General features: G+C 41.3%; 1 protein-coding gene across 1 annotated transcript in view; it reads left to right on the top strand.

Moving 5' to 3' along the window:
* The window catches only part of INPP5F (inositol polyphosphate-5-phosphatase F), a 96,483-nt gene that overhangs the window by 35,510 nt on the left and 35,088 nt on the right, over positions 1–25,885 (top strand). The window contains exons 3-7 of the mRNA XM_053309594.1: positions 18,487–18,623; positions 21,127–21,255; positions 23,292–23,459; positions 23,689–23,745; positions 24,721–24,919. Of these exons, the coding sequence (XP_053165569.1) occupies positions 18,487–18,623; positions 21,127–21,255; positions 23,292–23,459; positions 23,689–23,745; positions 24,721–24,919 (690 nt within the window). The remainder of the gene's footprint in view (positions 1–18,486; positions 18,624–21,126; positions 21,256–23,291; positions 23,460–23,688; positions 23,746–24,720; positions 24,920–25,885) is intronic.

Genomic DNA, 25,885 nt, shown 5'->3' with positions numbered 1-25,885 from the left:
TTTGAAAATACCTAAAATAAAAAGCTGGTGTGCTTTTCTGTCCTTCATATTTTCTTGAACTCTAAACTGAAGCTGAGATCTGTTTTGGATTATCTGTGACCTAGTAAGGCATGTTGTTGTGACATTTGCTGTTAGCTGATACAGGGAATGTTAGTAGGAGCAGTAGGAAGAATAAGGTTTTTCATCTTGTCCTTTGGCAACATGCTTGTGTTTTTCTCAAAACAAGAAATAAAGTACAAAAATCCATTGTCTACACTGACTCAGAGCATTGTGTATAAACAATTGTTATAACTGATCGCTTGTATGTCATCTTGCCCAGCATGAGCACTGGCTTATAAGGTCTCATAGTTGCTCCTGCCAGGGAAAGCGTTGGGCATGCTTCAGCTGTTACTAAAAGCAAAAAGTATATTCTGTGTGTAGGAATTATTGTAGACTCCACTGCTAAGAAGCTGGTAATGAATTTTTTTTTTAAATCTGCGTGGCAGAATATAAGAAGGTTTCAAATATATTACATAGCCTTGAAAAAAAGCCTGTGAAGCCTATATTTTGAAGATTGTGAGGATGCCAGTTAGCTAAGAATCCATGATGGCTTAGGCTTCTCTCCGCACACAGTTTGATGATGATTATCTTATTACAGAAAATAGCTGGTTTGTTAAATAGTTATGGTCTTGCTTGAAGGAGTTCACAACAAAGAATGACAAGTTGTTCTAGTAAGAATGAATCAGCTTACTTTCCTTTCACTATTTCTACAACTGGACTAAATTTGGTGCAAGTCAAGGTCCACAAGTTAGATCTCTTGCACCTCAAATGTTCATGTGCCCACCATCTTGGATCGGGTTGGGTGACATCATCACAAACTACACCATTGGGGCGTTCCTGTGTATCCATTCAGCTGTAGCAAATTTGGTACAAACCAGTTAGACTGCCTACAAGTTAGTGCACTTGTGCCTCCAAAGTTTACATGTCCGCTATCTTGAACTGGGATGGATGGCATCGTCACAAACTTTGCTGTTGAGGTGTCCTTTGTGTTTCTACATCTGTAGCAAATCTGGTTCAGTCGGTTAAGCGGTTCACAAGTTAGCCCACTTGTGCCTCAAAGGTTTATGCATCAGCCATCTTGAATTGGAGTGGATGACATCATCACACCCCATGCCATTTGGGCTTCCCTATGTGCTACAGCTGTAGCAAATTTGGTTCAAATCAGTTAGACGGTTCACAAGTTAATCCACTTGCGCCTCCAAAGTTTATGCATCTGCCATCTTGGTTCAGGGTGGATGACATCACAAACTATGCCGTTGAAGTGTTACTATGTGTTACTCACTGCAACTGTTACTAATTTGGTTTAAATTGGTTAGACAGTCCACAAATTAGTACACTTGCACCTCAGATGTTCACGTGGCCACCATCTTGAATTGGAATGGATGACATCACCGCATATCCCTATTTGTCCCTACAGCTGTAGCAAATTAGGTTCAAATCGGTTAGGTGGTTCACAAGTTAGTCCATTTGCTCCTCAAAGGTTTATGCAACCGCTATCTTGGATCGGTGTGGATGACATATTCACAAACTACCCCACTGAGGTGTCCCTACAACTGTTCCTGATTTGGTTCATATTGGTTCAGGCGTTGCGAAGTTGATGGGGGGTACACATGGACACACACACACACACACAGAGAATGTCAGGTGCTCTCATAAGCCTACTGGAAAGTAGGCTAACAAAAATAGCAAACAATATAAATGCATCAACAGTAAATCTAATGTCTCTACTTTGAATAAATCTCCATCTTAAAGCAACAAGCATCTTAATTTCATAAAAATTGAAAATACAGTTCATTTCAATAACATACTTAATGGTGTTCGCATATGCATATGGTGTTGCTGGGGTCTGAATTATTTGATGTGAAGATCGGTCCTGCAGCTGTGTAAATGAAGTACATAGTGCCACCAGCTTATCAACAGGTCATACCCATTTTGTGTTCAGTGATGCCACTTTGTGGGTGATTTTTTAGTGGCCTATACTGAAAAATTCTCCTCCTCCCCACTTCAGTGAGTAACTGATGTCACTTGGAATTGAGTGGATTGCTTATCCTGCTTGAAGGGTGCACTACAATCAAGTGGTATCAACTGTTCATCTCATTATGCCATGCCAATATATCTCTTCTGTTGATTCATTTATGTTGGATGATTCCACACCTTTGGGATAAATTTGGATTTATTTTCTTTTGGATAAGAGGTTGTACTTCGGTGCATTAAAGTTTTCATCCTAGTACTTAATGTAACCCAGGTAAGCCAAGTTGTAGCATTATTATGGCATTAAACCGGCCTCCAGTGACTTGAGTAATGTTAAATTGTCTTTAATTATGCACTAGGCAGAATCCAGACCAGTATTCTCTGTAACAGGGAATTCCCGATGTTAACAACTCCCAGCTGCGATGGCTTATGGATGGGAATTATGGGAGCTGTAGTCAACATCTGGAATTCCCTGTTAGAGGGAATACTGATCTAGACTACTTAGTCATAACTTAGTCATAGTGCTTGGTCATAAGCACTATTCCTCAGTGAGACAAGTTAGTCAATACTATCTTAAAGTAAAAGTAAAGTGTGCCTTCAAGTCGTTTTCGACTCCTGGTGCCCATAGAGCCCTGTGGTTATCTTTGGTAGAATACAGGAGGGGTTTACCATTGCCTCCTCCTGTGCAGTATGAGATGATGCCTTTCAGCATCTTCCTATATTGCTGCTGCCCAATAGAGGTGTTTCCCATAGTCTGGAAAACATACCAGTGGGGATTTGAACTGGCAACCTTCTGCTTATTAGTCAAGCATTTCCCCGCTGTGCCATTTAAGGTGGTCTCATTACTATCTTAAATCCTATTGATTTAAGTGAGTCTGGATTCTGCCCAGTACTGAGATGACTGGCTGTATAGCACTCCAACTTATCAATGCTGTTATTAGTGTTAGCATGTTAGTGGACGGCTATCTGTTTGCCTTCTAAATGCATATTTGTTCTGATAATGCTGTTTTTCTGATGAGGGATAAACAGTGCTTTTGTGTGTGTGTGATAGTACTGAGTACCAGCACCTTTTCCATGCCTCTCTGCAGGGAGCAAAGCCAAACCCCTGTCAGGTGCTGTGATCTTGCCTGGGAAATTAGCTCTGAAGCACTGTGCCCGGTGCTTCTAGAGCATAGTAGTGATTAGGGCCGCTAGCAGGTGTTGGGGTGCCAGAAGTTACCTGTGGAGTTTAGTGCCTCTCTGGGTGCGTACATCCAGGAGGAGTGTGCAACTCTCAGAAGAAAACTGTCCATTGGGTTGTGTAGCAACTGCAAGGCATACTGTAATTTCCTGAACCTGCTGATGATTGTCAGAAGTAATTTGTGTATTAATTGCTTATATGGGTGTTTCTATATGTCTGTTGGCTTATTAAGCAAGGTAAGAGCAAACTAAAGGTAAAGTGTGCCATCAAGATGATTTCGACTCCTGGCACCCACAAAGCCCTGTGGTTTTCTTTGGAAGAATACAGGAGGGGTTTACCATTGCCTCCTCCCGCACAATATGAGATGATGCCTTTCAGCATCTTCCTATATCGCTGCTGCTCAATATAGTAGCAGCAGGGATTCGAACCGGTAACCTTCTTCTTGTTAGTCAAGTATTTCCCCGCTGCACCACTTAAGAGTACTGGCACCTTTTTTAAAAAACAAAAAAATACTGTAGGTAAGCAAGATCAGTGTGACTTCCTTGTTAATGCAGGCATATCTTTTCAGTGTTGCAGCATCTGCTCATGTGAAACCTGCTCCCAGGCCCAGAGCATGGTCTGAGAGCATATGATGTAGCCACCTTGCTGAAGCTAAGCAAGTCTGCTCAGTGCCTTGATGGGAATGACTCCTAAAAAAACCCATGTATACTACCTTCAGTTCCATGATGGATGAAAGGCAGGATATAGAGATAGTAATAAATGCAATGAAAACTATACTTGTATTAATCTTAAAGTAAACGTTATAAGTTAGGCTATTTCCAAGGTAGTATATGCCACTGAGCAATTGACTTCTGTCTTGAATGTGTGCATAATGTATGTTTGGTGTGTGGTGCACATCTAATTTGATGTATTTCCAGATCTTCTGATGTATTGTATCTGATAGGATTGTATAGTATTGTATTGTATGATTGTATCTGATGTATTTCTGACCATGGTGTATTTCCAGATCTTCCTTTCACTTTATAGTATGTTGAGAATTTGACAGGTTTTTTATCTTGGAAAACCTGACCAACTGCCAAGATTCCTGGCTTTATAGCCAGGAAACAGCTGGCTGTAAAGATGGTACCATTGAGAGAGGCTTGGATTCTTGCAGCATGGTCTACAATACCTACATGAAGGTCTCTTGGAACTACCGTAGGTGGGGTGCACCTCACAAGTACTGGGAAGAAAGTGTTTGGCAGGAGCCTCGCAAACCTCATCAGATGGATTTGAGTCTCTCTCCCACAAGAGAAGAAGACAGAAACCCGGTACCAAGTATAAAATAAGAGAGAAGAAAACATGCACAAAAGTTGGAAGCAAAATACGGGAAGGGTGCTTGGAAATTTGCAAGTCACTTTAGCACGGTGGGGAAATGCTTGACTAACAAGCAGAAGGTTGTCTGTTTGAATCCTCGCTGGTATGTTTCCCAGACAATGGGATACACCTCTATTGGGCAGCAGCGATATAGGAAGATGCTGAAAGGCATCATCTCATACTGCATGGGAGGAGACAATGGTAAATCCCTCCTGTATTCTACCAAAGAATACAGGATCCGGGAGTCAAAATTGACTTGATGGCACACTTTATTTTATTACAGCAAGAAAGCCAGAAGATACCGATACCTACAATCTCAGATGCATTATGTATACATCTGCATGCAGTAATTAATGCATCTGAGCATGGAAGTCCAGGCAAGCGCCTAGATAAAAATAAAAGGAGAAAAAGAAAAGTAGCAATACTGTTGTGGGAATGTACTATAAGCCACTGCACCAAGTGGATAACATGGATGATCTTTGGTTAGATTATCAAATTTTCGAAGAGGCAGGCAGTAGTTGTAATGAAGGATCAACTGTCCTGACATCTGCTGGAAGCCTCTCTGTGTGAACAGTGAGAGGTGCAATAAATTCACACTGAGGCTTACTTAGGAATTAAAATAATATCTTGGGATATCCTACGCTAGAAAGCCTAATGCTTCATGTCTGTCTGGATAATAAAGAATGTAGAAATAAGTCGATTTTTAAATGATTAGTCATATTGTTCTTCATGCTCTCTCCCATATGTTCCCCAATAACTATCCTTCAAGATCAATAAGATGAAAATCCATTCTTATTGCCACTCAGAATATTTTGGAAATGAGAGAACCTGGATTAACATGTATGGGAAGGGCTGTGGAATTAGTGGAATGAGATGTAGTTTCTAGGAATAAATGTGAGTGTGTGTGTGTGTGTGTGATGACTTAGTTCTGACAGAAAAGGCAGTTTTGGTGAACACTGTCTTAAAACTAAGCTGTTGAACCCAAATATGTGACCCTTCAGGAGAAAAGCAAAAAATTTTCTGAGCTGGTAGCAACCCAGGAGAAGGCAAATAACTTGTAATTTGAGCAACTGGATGTGCATTTTTAGTTTTGTAATGATTGTGTGTTGGGTTGTACACTAATGCATTATCTATAGTATATGACTTGAATCTCTCTTCTTTCTTGTTATGTAGGTTACATAAGGATAAGTTTTTAGATATTTCTATCTTTAGGCTGATTTGTTACATAAACTCTGAAAAAATACATTCAAGATAGAAAGCCAAGATAGAAACCATGTTGCTGAACTATAGCTTCAGGTTTGCCCCTGAAATGAAGTCATTGCTAATGACCAAAGCAAGTGTAATCTTGCTGTACTGTAGTTTTATCTTACCATTCAGCGTGTGAGAATGCTACACCAAATAGCTCTTCTGGTCTCTTTGGCATTCATTGTTGTTGTGTCCATATCTGTACAGAGAGCTGTGTATTATGAGAGGAACAGCGAGGAAGATAAAACACACTGTGTGTTTATTTAAATTTTTAAAAATAAAATAAATCAAGCTGTTCAAACCTGAACTACAAAGTTACTTTTGGCTCCCCTTCTCATATATTGCATAATTACTCCTGATAAGCAGAATGATGTTGTATTGGAAATACCTGTGCATGAATCAAGACCCATGTACAAATTACTGAGCTGGATTGCTGAGAAGCTGCTGCTGGTTCTTTTCATAACAATCCTGACATCTCCCTAGTGTTTGCAATGTTCTTATTGAATTGTTTGAACTGATAGTTCCTAAGATAGACACTTCTTTACACTCGTTGGCTTTGTGCATCTTTGCATGTTCTAAATATTATGGGTGCCAACTGATCAGTCATCAAACAGCACAATAGTTAATGTGTGTGTTGTTGCTTGAGAATGGGGGCCAGGACTTGGCAAGTAAACACATTGTTCACCAAATAAGCTGGCTGACCTTTTACTCCTATTTTATGCTTAGTGACTCTGCAGTTGGCTCAGTCGGTGCTCTATTTATAAATATATAAATGGTGCTGTGTATTATGGGTGGAGGGGTAAAACAGCATCCTATCATGTTATTTCACCCAACCTTCTCAGAGCTTTCTTTTTGCCCTATTTATGCTGGAACAGGCATTTTAAACCTTAGGATTGCCTGCTGAACAAGTGACTTTATTTTTTTAAATGAATCTGTGGAAAAATGAACAAGTTAGGAAGAGTAGAAGTTGAAAAGTACACATGAAACCCCAACACCATGGTCAAGTTCTCCCCGCCCCCCATATTTACAATTGGAAATCTGCCAACTAATAGTGAAGCCCAGACTGTCTCACTTTCTTCAGGAAGCTCTCTTTTGATAATCCGTCTTACTTATGAGCGCCTTTCATGGGTTTGTTGAAATAAATGTTTTTAAAATTTTTCTAAACTAAAAAGGTTCCAAGGTAATGTCAGAATCTTTAGATTCTATGGTAATGTCAGAACCACACATGTCCAGTCAGCCAAGAGTATTCTGTAGAACTAGCTTAACCCACGCAGAGCATCTGCACGCTAGAACTTGATTGCTCCCCTCACCCCCTGCCACAACCCCCCTCACCTCAAATATCTCTCCATCCTCACCTGAGCCGCATTCCTGCTCCTTTTCCATCCAGTTGCTTCCATCCCTTTACTCCACCCCCCTCACCCCTCTTGGTTGCGGCTGCAGCATTGCTGGTGCCTGTTTGCCAAGCTGAAGCCCCGTATCCCCAGGAACTCCCCACTCGCACCTGAGCTCCGTTTCTGCTCCTCCTCACAGGAGCAGTTGACCGGGCTCTTCCTCGCTACCGCCATGGCCACTTGTTCCCCTCAGGCTGCTGACAAGCCCGGGCCCATCCCTTGCCTGCCTGCCTGTCTCCGCCAATGGCTTCAGTAGCCCCAAACAGCAACAGTGGTTGACTGGACCCTTCCTTGCTGCCAATAGGTGCCACCATTGCCGCTCATTTAACTCAGGCCGCTGACAGGCTTGGGCCCGTCTCTCCCCCTTCCCCCTCCCTCTGAGTTAACACAGTCTCCCTCCCTCCCTCTGAATTAACAGATCTTGTTCATCTTGTTTCCTCATCTAATTCACGCAATGGCAACTTTTCCTTCTCCTGAAGGGGCTCTTTTCTCCCTCACAACCATTCTCTTCACACACCCTTGCCCACTATCCTTCTCTTCCCTCCCTCTGTACACCCACCCACCCACACTCCTCTCCTCTACAATCAAGAACATCTGACAGTTACATTCCAACTGACCTTAACCATCACAGGCTCCTCCTCCCTATCTGCATATGGAATCTCCACTGCCCAATCACACGGTGCTTCTGCTCACAAACTCTCGTGAGATCTGCCACTCACGGGATTAGCCATGGGTATGCCACAGAGAGAGAGAGAGAGAGAGAGAGAGAGAGAGAGAGTCTAGCATCTGCGCCTCTAGATTGCCACTGCCACTGTCACAGTCTTCTCCATGCCCGCCAGCCAGCCTCTGCTGCTACTTCCCCCATCCGCCCACTGCCACAGCCATTTTCTTCCTGGATGGCTGCTGCTCGCCACCGTTTTGTTTCCCCGCTGGTTGCTCGCTGCTGCCATTTTCTTTCCTCCCACCCGTCTCTGTCGCTATCCGGCAGCTGCTCGAAACATGATGTTACTGAGGAAGTGTTGCAACCATGATTTGCACTCCATTTAAAACATGCCACAGCTTTATTTGATGTTTCCAAAGTTGTGACTTATATTAAACTCAAGCACTCATGCCTGCCTCTTTATTACGCCTGACTATGCTAAAGTGGATTTTCACTGAACATATTTATATTAAGTGTATGAAGAAATTTAATTGGAGCAAAAAAATGTGGCTTACAGGGGTAATTATGGATGAGGCAGCTCCAACTGAACTGCAAAAAAACAAGAAAATTCAATAGTCTATCATGATTACACCAGGGGATTATAGGACCTGATGCCTGGCCTACAAACCATGGAAACAAAATGTTGGCTAGGTTTTCCATGCTCCAGTGCACTACCTATGTAGGCTAGTGGCAAGAGCTGGAGCATTTGATAACATGTGCCTCGAAGCAAATGATAAGTACTATAGCCTCTTTTACTAATTGTGCTGATTGTCCTTGTTGCCTGCTGTGGTGAGGTAATAGCATTTTCCATATGCTATTCTACCAAATCCTTTGTAAACATTTCTGTAACTAATCCCCAGTTCTGATTTTGTAGGTCAGTACAATATCTCAGACTGGACATTGACTTTTATACCTGCTTGGCATAGATTCTTTGCTTTTAGTAAAGTTGTTAGTAAATCTAATAGATACATTTCCACCTTCATTTTCTGTGAACATCATGGGCCATTGAATTTCCTCACTTTTTGCAGTTTAGTTGGAGCTGCCACACCTGTTACTATCACTGTAAGCAAAAGGTTGTTTTGACTTATTGATCAGGTTATTGATTTTGACTTAGTAATCAAAGAACATGGATACTTTATCTTGAATCTCAAGAAGAAGACTGATCTGCTCAGTAACTACTTTTTCCGTATTATGGAGAAAAGCACTACTGTTGTGAAAAGTAAATGGTGGGACATGGAGGCAGAAGTACTTTAGACAGTAAAGGTGGGACTTGGAGGCAGAGGTATTTTAGAGCCTGGACCTAAAGGCCTTTGGAGCCCTCCCCCACTACAAGTTAAGCATCCGTTTTTAACACATGCGTTCTTGCGGGCACAAACCACATCATCCAGGACAGACTAAAGTTGATTTGGGGGCCCCCAGGGGGTGTGGAGGCCCTGGACTTAGGCCCCAAATTCAAAGGGCCTCTGCACGGAGGGGAGGGTGAAGTGGGCAGTTAGCTGACAAAAGCGAAGGAGCAGACTAGAACAGAAAGAAGCACTGGAAATAAGCATTACCATCTAGTGTTAGTTCCAACCAGCATCTATCTGCAAAAAATCTATCATGGCTGAAAGTTGTAGAGCTATGTTTAAGAAAAGAAATTTGGGTAAAAAGGGAAAATGGCACATGCAAACAGATTAACAGCCTGGCTGGTATAATAAGCACACATCCATATTCTTTCTGTCTCTTTCTCTCTCTGTGGCTATAGCAGCCAATTGGTATACATTCTTATTTAGGAAATGTTTAATAAATGGGAAATTTTATATTGGCCTTTTCTCCCCACCCACCCCTGAAATCAATTCATCCTGAAATGCACTTAGTGTCCCTTTTCACAACATTTGATTGTCCTCTTGACAATTGACTTTGACAACAAAGTCCCATGTATATTTTCAGACTGAACAGCTGAAGTAAGTTATTTAGTTAACTTAGTATAGTTAATAAGAGCAATATGTATTAAATTAACACCTACACTCTGCATTACGTGAAGCTCTAATTCTTGTGCACTTCGGGGGTTTGGATCCAAAGGCTCCTTTCCATGTGTGAAAAATATATTTCATTTAGAGTCGCCATTTTACAGTAATTACAGTGCCATGTAGTAAGTTTTACTGAACTAAGTAATGTGGGTTAGATCTGGAGAAAGGGATGGGGTTGTAGCTCTGTGATAAGAGCACATGTTTTGCATCACTAAGTAGGGCTGGGAAAGACCCCAGTGTGAATCCTTGCTAAACTTTTACTAGTCAATACTGAGCTAAATGGGACAGTAATTAAGCTTCATATGTTCGTGTTTTCAACAGCCAATCAAGTTGTACTGTCAAAGTACAGCTTTTCAAGTAGTTTCTCCTGTAGTCCTTGAGATCTGTCCTGAGATTGGAGGAACTATGGTAACCACACAAGATATGGAAAAATGGATAATTTCCATTCACACAAGGGTGTGGCAGATAAAGTGCCTTCTACTCACACAAGCAGTCCTTTGGATTCAACCTTGTGTTCTCCTGCTTGTGTGCAAGAACTGCTGAATAACCTCTTATTACAGTACTGTATAAACTCTTTCACTAGCACTTCTGGATTTGTGGCTTTTTAAAAAAGAACTAACCAAGTCATTCCAGCACTTTTTTTGTTTTTTATCTTTTTGGTAAGGATCTATCTACCTGTTAGGGTAGGAGTTGTGTAGATCTGGAGGCTCTCAGCAGCTACTTTCATAACATATTCAGGACATATTGAGGGGAAACCATCTGAGTGGCTCTTGAATGCAATTGTAAGAGATGGCTGAAACGGATGTGTAATAAATTCTAACAATACTTTAAACCAGGTATCCTCTGGTTTTCAGCAGAATGAAGTGAAAATGCAGATTTGGATGAACATTTGTACTTTTCAGAACAAACATAACTGTCATTTCTATTTTCTACCAACAGGAGTGACTGTGTGAACAAGAAATAACTTCAGTCTTATATTAGCAGATTTTTTTTTTTAAAAATGAGATTTTGCTAGCTGTAAGTAAAATTCGTATGCTGTAACTTATTTAGTATTTTCCCAAGATCAAATTTTTATCTGCATAAAGCTTTCTGATATTTCCTTTTGGGATTTTTTTAAAAAATGTTTATGTTCCTCCAATTTAAAACACTTATTAGAGTATCCATTGTCTTGAGGAATTTACTATTTGTAAATAGTATTGTTTTACCTTACCTAGGCAATGCATTGATAGCAACAAACATGTACACATCTTGCTGAAATTTTTGGTAGCTACATTTCAGCTCAAGTTTGGTCATATAAAGTTCCTAGAGGAAAATGGCAACAGAAGACCATGATGGCAGATTTAGCTTTAGCTTTAGCTTCGAGAAAAGGAATCTGTCATTTGTGAGCCAGTAGCCTCTCTCTGTTTTTTATTTTCTCAGAGATATAAGCAACAATTAAAATATATCTAGATGTATTTTTAAGTAAAAAGTACACAAAATTACAAATAAAAATTTGTGAGCCAGGAGACTTTCTTTCTCTTGTCTCAGCTGAAAGCGTGGTTTAGTCAGTCTATCTTTAAAATATAATCTTGTGACTTCCCATTAAAACACACAAAAAATCAAACTGGGTATCAAGGGACCTGAATTTTTTAAACCAGTTACTTGTGTTAGCCAGCACATGACATTTAAGTAAGGATTGTGATGGTAGAAAATGAGCAAGGAAGGAGGGGGGAGTGTGGGATATTAGACAGGGAGAGTAAGAAATCAGTTGTGTGAGGCGAAAATTAGAACCTGTGGGAAGGAAAGGTCTTGTCCCATGGCTGTTGGTTACTGCTGAACCTTTTATTGCCATTGTACAGTTTAAGGCAATTGGTTGCTGTAACCAACCCCAAGGTCTCTGGAAAATAACAGAAGTAATTAGGTGACCGCTTATGGTGGCTCAGTTGTTGCACAGATTTTAGGAATGCCCTGTTTGGAGGGCATTGTGTTCCTTCAGGGGGTAAGTGAAAATGTGGCTTTTTGTTGTGTGTTGGGAGGATGCTGAGATTGGGAGTAGGGATGTGCACAAATAGAGTTTTTTGATTAGATTTGTGCCCAAATCGAATCACTCCTGATTTGTTTCCAAATCTGCCCCCCCGAATCATCCCGGATTCTATTTTTATTTGGATTGATTTGAATCACTTATAAAGGTCCTAGGGACACCAAAGTTGGGTGGTGGGTAGGCCTCTATGGGTGCCACCTACCAGCCAAATTTCAAGGCAGTGGGGCACTTGGTTGATTTTTAATGATTTTAAAATTATTTTACTGAATCCGAATCTCAAATCGATTCTGGTGTGATTCGATTTGTACCTGAATCTAGCCAATGGACCACAGGGATGATTTGTTCTGTCTCCAAATCACCTAAATCAGCTAGATTTGGGTACAAATCAATTGGTACCCGAATCGATTCTCACATCCCTAATTGGGAGTGTTATGGTGGTGGTGCTGTTAGGCTTTTGGATTGTTGGTTCTGAGGCTTCTGACTTCTGGTACGGTTTGTTTCTGTGTTCTAATTTTGTTGTATATTCTAAATTTTGTTGGGTTATCTGTAGCAAGAAAGGGAGTATATACATGTTTTAAATAAACTATGGATGCCATCCTTAGTTTAGTTTTTGGGGTATTGTTTTCTCTGTGCCACCTTCTTCGTTTCGGGCAGATCTGTTTTAAGATGTGGAATGCGGTTACATGCTTTATGAAGTGCTAAATTGTATCTTTTAGTGGGTTCTGTAGGGGAAGGAACCAAGAAACAAATGGTCCAGTTCAGATATAATGTGAAGCTTGGCTTAGGGCAAGCTTGTAATCCATCTTCAGATCCTGCTATATAAACGATTCCTAGAAAACTGAATGAGTTTGCAAGACTGTGTTTAAGGCAAACATCATTGCATAAGCAATTTCTACTTTGCCATCAATTTTATTCTTGTGCAGTTTTGTGAGCCATTGTTCTTTTCCACAGAAATTGCTCGTGCTGTGCTGATACAACATTGGGAATAAAGCTGAATTGCTTTGATATCTGATATTAAAGTTGCCATTCTATACAATTTTTGTAAGCAGTGCTAACTGATAAATTCAGTTTGAAAATTCATTTTTAACTAGACTTTCTCAGGAGACTTAAGATCAAGTAGACCTACTTTTTAAATACCTGGGTATGTTCCAGTGACGTATAAAGGGATGTTGGGATTTATAAGAGCAAAGGGTGTTCTCTCAGTAGGGCTCCTATTTTAGAAGAAAGAACAAAGGAAATATGTACCTGGGTGGAATCTGAAGTTAGTTCTTCTCACTTGTGCACCTTTTTTCTCTAATTGGATTCATCACTTTTCATTTGATGCATAATGAAGTATTTAGCTCTGGAAGTGCCACATACATATAACTTGTTTCTACACTGCTTGTGTGATGCATTCATTACCTTGCTCATCTGCAATGCCAGGTCGGTCCAAAATAAATCAGAACTAATCCATGATTTGATCATGGATGAAGGGGCCGACCTGCTGTGTATTACTGAGACTTGGTTGGGGGAGGCTAGTGGTCCAGTTTGTTCCCAGCTTCTCCTGCCAGGATATTCTGTAGAGGAGCGGGTGAGGGGACGGGGGCGGGGAGGTGGAGTGGCTGTGGTCTATAAGGATAATATCTCCCTTACCACGGTCCCTGTTAGGGTATCGGACCATATTGAATGTGTGTACTTAAGTTTGGGGACCAGGGATAGATTGGGACTTCTGTTGGTGTACTGATCACCCCGCTGCCCAACAGAATCCCTTACTGAGCTCATGGACTTGGTCACGGAGCTTGCGTTAGAGTCTCCCAGACTTTTGGTGTTGGGGGACTTCAATGTTCATTTTGGGACGAATTTGTCCGGGGCAGCTCAGGAGTTCATAGCGGCCATGATGACTATGGGCCTATCCCAAGCGGTCTCTGGATAGACGCATATTGCAGGTCACACGCTTGATTTGGTCTTCTGATCAGGGTGGTGTTCTGTGGGTGGGGACTCCTACGATCTCCCCATTGTCATGGACAGACCACCATCTGGTTAAGGTTGGACTTACAACCGCTTTCCACTTTTGCAGGGGCAAAGGGCCTATTAGAATGGTCTGCCCGATGAGGTTACTGGATCCGGTAGGATTCTAAGAAGCCTTGGAGGGATTTAATGTTGGCTCTGCTGGTGATCCTGTTGATGCCCTGGTTGAGAACTGGAACAACTTGCTCACCAGGGCAGTAGACACAATTGCTCCTAAGCGTTCCCTCCGACCTGCTTCAAAATTGGCCCCTTGGTATACAGAAGATCTACGGGGGCTGAAGCAGCAAGGTAGGCGACTGGAGCGCAAGTGGAGAAAGACTTGAATGCGATAGATTACGACATGGAGCACATTTAAAGATCTATGCTCAGGCGATACGTGCAGCAAAGAAGCGGTTCTTTTCTGCCCGGATTGCCTCTGCGAGTTCACGTCCGGTGGAGTTGTTCAGGGTTGTGAGGGGACTAGTATCTGCTCTCTCTCCCTTGAACCAGAATTTGGAAGCATCAGTTACCCGCTGTAGTGTGTCTAAAGAATTTTTCGCAGACAAAATCTCTCAGATTCGGGCCGACCTAGATGGAGACTCCACAGTTAATTTGATGTCTGAACTGGAGGTGTCCGACAACTCCTCTTATACGATTCGACTGGATCAATTTCAGTTTGTGACTCCTGATGATGTGGACAAGCTGCTTGGAGCGGTGAGGCCTACCACTTGTCCTCTTGATCCTTGTCCAACATGGCTTGTTCTATCTAGCAGGGAGGCTGTTGTAGGCGGCCTGGTAGAAATCATAAATGCTTCTCTGAGGGAGGGCAGGATGCCTCCTTGTCTTAAGGAGGCAATTATTAGACCTCTTCTAAAGAAGCCTGCATTAGATCCCTCAGAGTTGAGCAATTACAGGCCAGTTTCCAATCTCCCATGGCTGGGCAAGGTAATTGATTAATTCAGCTCCAGGCAGTCTTGGAGGAAACTGATTATCTAGACCCATTTCAAACTGGTTTTCGAGCGGGCTATGGGGTGGAGACTGCCTTGGTCGGCCTGATGGATCCCAATCTCCAATTGGGAATTGACAGAGGAAGTGTGACTCTGTTGGTCCTTTTGAATCTCTCGGCGGCTTTTGATACTATCGACTGTAGTAGCCTTCTGGAACGTCTGAGGGTGTTGGGGGTGGGAGGCACTGTTTTACAGTGGTTCCGCTCCTACCTCTCGGGCAGTTTCCAGATGGTGTGGATTGGAGATTGTTGCTCTTAGAAATATGAGTTTAAGTATGGTGTCCCTCAAGGCTCCCTACTCTCTCCATTGCTTTTTAACATCTACATGAAACCACTGGGAGAGATCATCAGGGAATTTGGAGCCAGGTGTTACCACTACGCTGATGACACCCAGATCTACTTCTCCATGTCCACTTCTTCAGGAGTTGGCATATCCTCCCTAAATGCCTGCCTGGAAGCAGTAATGGGCTGGATAAGGGAGAATAAACTGAAGCTGAATCCAGATAAGACGCAGGTACTTATTGTGCGGTCGGAACTCTAGAGACGATTTTGATTTTCCTTTTCTAGACGGGGTCACACTTCCCCAAAAGGAACAAGTTCGCAGTCTGGGAGTACTTCTGGATCAACGTCTCTCCTTGGTTTCTCAGGTTGGGGCGGTGGCCAGGGGTGCTTTCTATCAGCTCCGGCTGATACGCCAGCTGTGCCCATTTCTCGAGATCAATGACCTCAAAACAGTGGTACATTTGTTGGTTACCTCCAGACTGGACTTCTCTAATGCGCTCTACATGGGGCTGCCTTTGTACGTAGTCCAGAAACTTCAGTTGGTATGGAATGCGGCAGCCAGGTTGGTCTCTGGGTCATCCCGGAGAGACCACATTACTCCTTTGTTGATGGAGTTACACTGGCTGCCAATAGGTTTCCGGGCAAAATACAAAGTGCTAGTTATAACTTATAAAGCCCTATATGGCTTAGGCCCTGGGTATTTAAGAGAGTGTCTTCTTCGCTATGAGCCCCGCCGGCCGTTGAGGAGCTCCGTCTCCAGTTGCCACCAACTCGTTTGTTGGCTACACAGAGATGGGCCTTTTCAGCTGCTGCCCCGAGATTGTGGAATTCGCTCCCTGCTGAGATACGATCCTCCCCATCTCTGGCAATATTCAGAAAACACCTGAAAACACATCTCTTCAACCAGGCTTTCTCAGCTTTTTAAAACTTGTTTTTAAATTGTTCTGATTATTTAATTGTTGTTTTATGATGTTTTTAATTGTTAATCATTGTTTTATGCTTTATAATTTTTGTTTTAATGATTAATTGATTTTAATGGTGTTTTAATGTAAACCACCCTGAGCCTTTTTGAAGGGTGGTGTAAAAGTTTCAAAGAAAGAGAAAGAAAGAAAGAGGCCCAGCAAGAAAACTTTAGGAATTTTTTTTAAAAAAATGTATATGCCTGGCTTTGTTAGTGAATGCAGTCACTTGGGTTTTTAATTGTGTTTGATTGCAACTTTTGGAAGTTTGTAAATTGAAAACTGGGAAAATGAATGTAGACGCTAACAAGTCTTCCGACTGAACAAATTGTTGCCCACTTCTTTTCATTCTAAACAGTCAAAAGGGAATTCCATGATTTATTTTTTTAAGCCTTTGGTTTAAGATCAAAGTTAAAGCACTTAAAACATTTACTCAGACTCAAAAATGTATGGAAACTGTAAGTAAAGGATCGTTCATTTTAAGTACCCCACCCCCTAAACAGTGAAGATTTTGTATGGTTTTCCATATTGTACTCCCATACAAATTAGGCTCCATGCACTCATACGCTGCTTTGGTTTTTCAGCTTGGTATGCAGAAACTCTACAGGTGCAGCTTACCCATACTTGCTGCAAATGCACCTATGAATTTCTGACTGATTTATCCATACAAGGCACAGGGTTTTCTTCTCAATACTATAGTATTGTAAAGGTAGAAATTCAACAAGTGCTTTTTAAAAAATGACCACAAGAAATCAGGAGGCAAGCATCAGAAAACTAGAGCTAATTTGGAAGGAGGCAGAGTGAAACATCTTGACAGGGAGTATAAGCCTTGTGCCACCTAATGGCTCAGTGGGGAAATGGCTTGACTACCACACCAGAGGTTGCTGGTTCGAATCCCCGCTGGTATGTTTCTCAGACTATAGGAAACAACTGTATCAGGCGGCAGCATATAGGAAGATGCTGAAAGGCATCATCTCAGACTGCATGGGAGGAGGCAATGGTAAACCCCTCCTGTATTCTACCAAAGAAAACCACATGGCTCTGTGGTCATCAGGAGTCGACACCGACACGAGGGCACAACTTTACCTTTATAAGCCTCGTACTTGAGCAATGGAATTGCTTCTTTCTCCCCTGTCACATTCGGAGTGAGGGAAAGGCAATAGTTTCATTTGGCCCTCAGTCTGAATGGAGGGAGCCAAGACTTTTAAGGTTTTGCTAGAACAAGGAAGGATTTACTGGATTTGGTTGTTGCCACAAATCCTGGCTGTGACAGGGCTGGAAATATGAACCAGATTTGGAAATTCAGAACTTGCTCTTCCTCTTGTGATCCTGAGGTTTGTGGATGTTGGGGGAAGCTTTGATTAAATCATGGTTTTATGTGGCATTTGAACCAAGAGATTAACAAACAATGCTTGCTAAATCAACACTCTGAGTGTCATGCTTTTAACGTATACTGGGTAAGATTAAACGTTTACCCTAAAAAATGAACTAAAGAACCACAATAAGAACTTATCAAGTGGGCGAGAATTGACAGTGCATCCAATCCTAGTTTGCATGGAGGCGGTCAAATTATGTAATTGAAGTAAACAAACTGCTTTTGAAGGAAAAGGGGAGAGAGATAGCATCAGAAGCTTATAAGTGCGCTCTCACTCTAACGTTAAAAGACTTGGTGGGTTTTTTTCTGCATCTAAGTGGAGAATTCAGAACCAACACTCACTTCTCCTTCCACAAGTACATGCTGACAATGTATTTGTTTACTCCTGCACACCTTTGAGAAGTATTTTCCAAGATAATGTTATGAATTCTTTAAGTTAGCAAATTTAGGTTGCTGGCTATCGGTTGGAGAACCCTGAGCTTATCCATGTGATGTAAATGCACAGGGATTTCTGGTTATAACTTGAAGTCCATCTGGCTGATCCTTTGACACAGTGACTGAACACATGGTATATAAATACTTAGGGCTGAGAACTACCCACTAAACTACCCACCTTTCTGCCCTTTCTGCTTGGAAAGTAGTTCTGTCCCAGAGAGAAGCCTGATTTGGGAATGCGGAGGTGAGGGTAGGGAGGGGTGGGCATTGTTTGATAAGAATCAGTTATTCTTCCTTCAGTTGTTACGGGGAGAGGCACAGCTGGCCACTGTGTTCCAGACACCCATCCGCAGTTTTATAAATTGCTTTCTAGATTCTCCTGCCTCGGCCTGGTACAGAGATTGCTAGGCTACTAGGCTGCAACTGAGACATTTTAATATGAGGAAAATATAGCTTGAAGTCTTGCCACTACCTAGAGTAGAATTAATGTTTGCTTTTTTATGGTGGAAAACTAAAAGATTTTGGTTTTGTACAGATCTGCCTTGGTGGTTGCTTCTAATTCGCCAAAAAGTCGTGGTTGGCAAGCTTCCAGGAGATCATGAAGTATGCAAAATAACAAAGATTGCAGCAATACCACTCTCGGAAGCAGAACCTCAAGATCTGGATCTGGAGGTAAGTTTGAAATTCAATTTATTCTGTAATATAGTAGCTGATATAAATTCTCATGTGCAAAATTGGAAGTTAAATAATGGAGGAAATGGCTATTGGTATTTGAAGTCAGTGATTGGCTGGATGAAGGTTAACAGAATTAAATTAAATGCAGACAAGACAGAGGTGTTCCTGATCAGGAGGAGCACTGATCTGGGATTAAGTTGTTTCCTAGCTCTGGACAGGGTTACATTCCCACTGAAAGAGCAGGTTTGCAGTTTGCAAATACTCATGGGCCTGACCCTTACTTCTGGATATTTGGGTATTGGTTGCTTTTCCTCAGCTTCTGCTGGTATGCCAGCTGTTCTCAGATGGACCTGGCTATTGTTGACCATGCCCTTGTCATCTCTTATCTTGACTACTGCATTACTTTCTATGTGGAACTGCCCTTGAAGACCCTTCAGAAACTTCAGTTGGTACGTAATGTGGCAGTGAGAGTCTGAACAAAACTCAGGACATTTTGATCGTATTTGGCTGCTTCTTTTATCAGCTACACTGAATACCAGTGCATTTCTAGGTGCAATTCAAGGTGCCGATTTCGACCCTTTAAAGCTCTTTTATGTCTTAGGGACAAGTTCCTGAAGGGTGGTCTCCTCCTGCTTGAATCTGCCTACCCTATAAAATATTTCAGGAAAACTGTCGTGTGCATACCAACATTGTTTGAAGTTGGCTTCAGAATGAATGAGCAAGACTTCTTAGTGATAGCCCCTTACCTCTGCCATCTGGTCTTTAGGTTGCACCTTCCTTGGCTATCTGTAAAAAGAATGTGAAGACACCTATTTTAATTAGCCATTCCAGATACCCTCAGAGTGCTGTTTTTAATTCTCTCTTCAGCTTTTTTTTGCTGCCTTATATTATTGGTATGATGACTTTATTATTGCAGTTTGCTGCTGTTTGTTTTGTTTTTGTTTTAATGTTTAACTGCCTTGAATCTGCAGAAAAAAGTGGGATATACATTTTTCAATAAAGTGTAAACTCTTATTCTACTTCTTATGGGTGATATAAAACATCATATCACCAAAACATATGAAATGTTTTGCATAAGCCAAAGATTTCACATACAATGTTGAAATCTTGGACTAAGATAGCATTGAGTTGGGAAGTGTGTTAGTACCAAAGACATGCAACCAAACTGGGCAGTCATTGTTTTGGTAGCAAATAAGCATTCTCTCCCATTCTGTCTAATCTGCTTGCTGATTTATTTTTGCTGGGCTTTTAAATTTTCAATGATCCCTTATTTAAGCAATTCTGTCTTCCAGTGGTTATTAGCCACAAAACATAAATGACCTTCCCTATTCAGAGGCAGTATGCCTTCGTTTAGTGGATATTAGAGGCAAAGAATAGGCTTTATGCTATGCTTGTGAGCTTCCCAAAGTCATTTCACTGACTACTGACAGTTCTTGAGTAGATGGATCTGGATTAATCCAGTAAAGCAATATTCATATGAATACATGTCTTCAGTAACTACTTCGGCAACCATCATCAGCAACAATGACCATTGTATGGTGAATGGATATATAAATTACTCAACAAATATCTGGAGTGAAATTTGTCCTTCAGTTGTCATCTTATACATTATTGAATGTAGGTAGAACAAACTAATGCCCTATTTCTCCTATGTGAAAGTAGTTGTTCCTATTGGAATTTTATGTAATTCATTTTTAATTAGTCAACAGTTATTAATTTTGCCAACTCATTTTATATGAGCATTATTTTTTTATTCATGCATTCATTCAATTTCTATACCACCCTTCCAAAAATGGCTCAGGGTGGTTTACACAGAGAAATACATAAATAAGATGGACCCCTGTCCCCAAAGGGCTCACAAGCTAAGAGAAACACAAGATAGACACCAGCAACAGTCACTGGAGGTACTGTGCTGGGGGTGGATAGGGCCAGTTACTCTCTCCCTGCAAAATAAAGAGAATCACCATGTTAAAAGGTGCCTCTTTTAAGAGGTGCCTCAATACACATATACAGGAGAACCCCATTATCCGCAGGGGTTCAGTTTGCTCTCAAACCCAGAAAACAGGCCAAAAATAAAGTGTCATACCATGCTCCACTGGTCCTCTGGAGTTCAAGGATGCCCCCTACAAGTTGAAAAGTCACAAATTTGGCAGAAAATCACACCTTCTTTTGTCTTTTTTAAAAAAATGAGGCATAAAATGGTTCCCACACTCAAAATGGTGGCTGCAAATGACTTATGAGGTCATTTCCGTCCACCTGCGGTCCACGGATACGTGAGTTTAACTGTCTTTTTGCTGTTTTTCCCCACGTATACCGAGACCGAGTGTCCATTACCCAACCTCGGATACACACAACCGCAGATGGTAAGTCAGCGAATGGCAAGATTTCTCTGTATTAGTGACATTTTAGTTCCAGTTAGTTTGTATAAAGTATATCTACTCAGATGAATGTTAAACGTAATTCATTTAAACTTCATGTTAATTCTTCTTTTGCTTTTCAGCTCTGTAAAAAACACCACTTTGGAATATACAAACCAGAGAAGATTACACAATCTCCAGATGACTCTAAATTCTTGCTTAAGACTTTTACTCAGATTAAATCTAATGTTTCTGCTTCAAATAAAAGGAAGGTAAAGATTTTTTGTTTCTTTCAGTGGCTTTTTTGGTAGAGTATGAAGACTTGTTTGTTCTTATTTTCTTTTATTCCATGTATTATATTCCGCTCTTCCATGTAAAAGCAGCTTAGATATGGTTCCTGGGCATTCAGACTTCATTGCTTTCACCCATTTTCAACAAAACTCTCTTGACCCATCGTGCCATCTTATCAGATTTTCCTTCAGCTCTAGACTCTCCTGGAAGTTTTCCACATCTGGTTTTTAGTCCACATTGCCTCCAGAATGGAGTGGGCACATTCACATATTGGCAAATTTACTCCAAAGTCCCTGCAAGCTATTGGGGAGCACTTCACACACGATTCAGGTTTTTCACTGCTCGTTAGAGTGCAACCCAGTCTATATCCAGGATAGAAAAATGCTCTATTTGCATTGGGTTTTTTGGATAGTGTTGAGTTCACAGTAAACTCATGGTAAAGCCTGCTGTGTGGAGAACTCCCTGGAGAATGATTCCCCCCCATGTCTCAATTCTCTTTTGATGTTGTATAGTCTGGGTTCTGAACTGCACTGCCCTCACCAAAGATCTTATTGGTTCTCATCATCCTTGGCCTCTGTGCTGCATTTGATAGCATAGATCAAACTCACTGGCATGACTTCTTGCTCTGTTTCTGTGAAAGTGTTTTTTGCTGTCTTTCTATCTAATCGCTCATTGAACACTGCTACATGGGGATGCTTTCCCTGTGCTTTCCTCTTTGGTGTCCTTTGGGGATTGGTATTTGGCAACAGAAAGTTCTCTCTAGCTACTGTTTCTGTGCAATGTGATCAAAACCTCATGACTCTCAGTACCAGCTTTATGCTCAAATGGAGATATATTCAGAACTTTCCCTTTAATTGAATAGTCTTCCTTCACCTGTCTGATAATTCTGTTTAGACCAGGAGCAGTATCACTGGCTATGGGCCACAGGGCTTCTGAACTCCTGACGCTGGCCCGCCCAGTGTACACAGCAGTGGCCGCAGTTGCACAACTTCCTTGGCTGAGAGAGTAGCTTCGCTGCTGCCCTTTCCTACCCTCCCTATCTGCAAATGGAAGTTTTTCCCAGAGGTCTCTGAGGAAACTTCTCAGAAATTTTGACCAGGTCATTGGAGGGGGCTCTGCTCCGTGTGCCGATAGTGAAGGAGGCTTGGCTGGCATGCATGCAGGATAGGGCTTTCTCGCTTATTGCTCCTAGACTTTGGAATGCTCTCCCAGTGGGCATCTGCTCCTCTGTCTCCATCACAGTTCTTTGAAATCAAGTGAAACCTTGGCTTTTTACCCAGGCTTTTTATGTGTGGTGTTTTTGTTGCTGGTGCTCTGTATTTTATGGTCTGTGTGTGTGTAAAAAAAAAGTTAAAATTTTTTATTTTTTATATATATATATATATATATATATATATATATATATATATATATATATATACACACACACACACACACACACACACACACACACACACATATATATATATATATATATGATTTGTATTTTTATATTCCAATTTAATACTTTTATTGTGTAACTGTTTATAGTCCTTATATTGTGTTAAATGTTTTGTAAACTGCGTTGAGATTGTTTTAATGAAAGGTGGTATAAACATTTAACCAAAGAAAGATAGAAATGCATTTGTGAACAAGGAAGACACAAAGGAAGGATGATGGAGCAGCTTGTTTTGCTGAAGAAGTCATACTCTTGTCTCATTCTGGGTGCCTTTCCTTCTGTGACTGGGCTTTTTTCAGAGGCTACTGCTGTGACACAGGGGTCTCTGAAAGAAGTGTATTCCTGGAGTGGAGAGGTGCTGGGAAAAGTGTGTGTTATGGGGATTATCTTGGATCAAAAAAATAACTAATGAAGATCCATAGATCTATTTTGGTAAAAATAGGAGAAGAGCAAGTATGAAGAACTTCATTTCTGTTGGGAAAGAGGATTAAAGTGTAGAATGGAGGTTAACTAGCCAAAGAGAATTATTTTCACCTGCACTCAATAAATACACAGTTCTTCTTATACTCTATTTTGCAGGTCAAAGAAAGTAAAGAAAAAGAGAGATTGGAAAGGAGGTTGCTGGAAGAACTTTTCAAAATGTTTATGGACTCAGATTCTTTTTATTACAGTTTGACATACGACCTAACAAACTCTGTGCAAAGGCAAAGTGCATGTGAGAAGGCTGGCTTGCCACTTTGGAAGAAGGTAGGGATGTACCTGAGGCGCTTTTGTATTTTGAATGAATGCTCAATTACATGGGTATCTAATCTCTGTCAATGTAACGGTAACCCCACCCCCACCCAGTAATTCCCTGCTTGAAGAGATTCTTGCTCAGATTATTTTTGATAAGGATAGATGTGATGGGTAAAATGCCTTGGTATTCAGCGAGGTCTGGGGTGGAAAAACTTACATTGTAGCTTGTAACATTTTTCAGGTTGATGACAGATTCTTTTGGAACAAGCACATGGTTCAAGACCTGATCAACATTGGTGTGAGTAATGTTACATATGCAAAGTTTTGTACGCGGGTAATCAACCCAGATTAGTAGCTTTTTATATTAAAAAAACAAAAAATTGGTGCATCAAGCTGTTGTCCTTTTTTGTTGCACTTCCTTTAATTTATAAACAAATAAGGAGGTTAGTAACGCTTCATGTAGTTTAACTAACCATAATATAGATGTTGAAGGCTAACATGGGGAAGAGAAATACATAAAATAGCATTTCAACTGGGTTCCCTTTTTTCCTGTGACCCAGCACAGAGATAATGCTAGGTGCCTGAAAATCATGGTTTACACATCAGAAGCTAATTTTGTAAACAAAAGTTCAATTATACTCCTTTTCCCCTGGTTGTCTTAATGGTTCCACAGTGCACACTGCAGGTGCACCAGTGCAAGAACGTTGGTCATCACCTCAGTGCTCGGGGAAGCTGCTGCTATTGCTCCAGTCCGTCTAGTACAGGGCTGCACAACTGTGGCCCTCCAGATGTTTTTGGACTACAACACCCATGATCCCAGTGGCCAGTAGTCAGGAATGATGGGAATTGTAGTTCAGCATCTTCGAGATGGTCAAAGTTGCGCAACCCTGGTCTAGAATGAGGGTGTTTTCTGCTTGAAAAATGGCTGGCCAGTGAGCAGAGGAACAGTGTGCTATCTGTGCTAGGCTGGAGGGACAAATGAGACCCTTCTCAAGGACCTGAAGAATTTGAGGTTTCTTCCTCTGTTTTTGAGCCAGGCAGCTAAAAGGAGCAGGCAGGCACCTTTTAATTACATTACTGTAGGTGACTGCTTATCCTGCTAGACTGGCCCTGACTCCCTGGTGAATTTTCTTACTGTGTTTAAATGCAAAGCTTAGCTGCTTAGAATAAGAACCAGTCTGCATAGAATAAGCAGCAATTTTGGTCATATGCAAAACATTAACATAGGTGAATGTATAAATTGCACTACCTTTATTTTTATTAAATGTTTCAGGAATCGGAAGTGGATTTTTGGGTTATCCCAGTGATTCAGGGATTTGTTCAGATTGAACAGCTTGTAGTTAACTATAATGATGCATCAGATGAGGAGAAAAGCAGTCCGGAAACACCACCTCAGGAGTCTATTTGTGTGGATGATATTCACCCATGTTTTCTTGTGGCACTTATCTCACGGCGAAGCCGCCACAGAGCTGGTAAGCATATGCAGTTCAAATGCATAAGAAACCAAGATGTGCTAGTCAACTCGACTGCCTTCATTAAAAATGCTGCTGCTGCTACTGCTGCTGCTGCTACTACTACTACTAGTTTAAATTTGGTGTTTAGCTTGTAAATAGAAACTTGACAGTAGAACAGCTGTGCTGCTAGAACGAGTCATTCTCTGTAGTATGCCTATGTGGTGCCGTGGATAGGAAACTATTACAAGACACTTGTGTTGAATCTCACTGACATAAATTGCTTGGGCTGTTTGGATATCCAATAATTGATCCAATGAAGACTCTGTATCCAGCACTTGAAAAAGTTGCACAAGGAATGCCATTTATTTGTTACATAATTAGTTACCCCTGTTAACTGGTCAGAAACACCTTTTTGAAATGGTGTCTCTCTTACATTTAGTAGAAGGAAAGCAATTATCTCTGGTAGGGGGCACTGGAAAGTAATATTATTTTTCTGAGTGTATACATTCCCTGATTGCTGTGTAGTGTTCTACCAGAACTGCTCCAGAGTGTTGGCTAGACGCTTTGACTGACACTCCAATTTTTCTCTTGGCTTAACATGGGAATTAGCTCAGCTAGAGGGAGCCGTCTGGCTCCAGTATCCAATTTGTGCAAGTTTTTAGTAACTGGAAAATATGAGGAAGAAATGTGATACAACAGATTTATTTAGGGCCAAATGGCGGTACAGGAAGGCAAATGTTATTTAGGGCAAAGCAATAAAATCTTAGTTAACGTTCTAAGTGAGAATCGTGCTGAAAATAACTTGGCTTAAGGTCCAGATTGCAGATAGATTGGCTTGGCTAAGGTGCTTAGACTAGAATTTGGCCTTAAGGCTTGCCATGGAAAGTGCTTAAAGGTGGCGGAGGAGGGAAGAAGAAAGGGGCAAAGAGGCTTCTCAGAGAGGCAGGAGGTTAGTTTATCTATCCTTGGTCCGGTGGTGTATTC

This window comes from Hemicordylus capensis, chromosome 3, assembly GCF_027244095.1.
Source record: "Hemicordylus capensis ecotype Gifberg chromosome 3, rHemCap1.1.pri, whole genome shotgun sequence".
In the NCBI taxonomy this organism is placed as follows: Eukaryota; Metazoa; Chordata; class Lepidosauria; order Squamata; family Cordylidae; genus Hemicordylus; species Hemicordylus capensis.
Note: the sequence above shows the minus strand (reverse complement) of the source record. Positions and strands in the feature narration are given on the sequence as shown.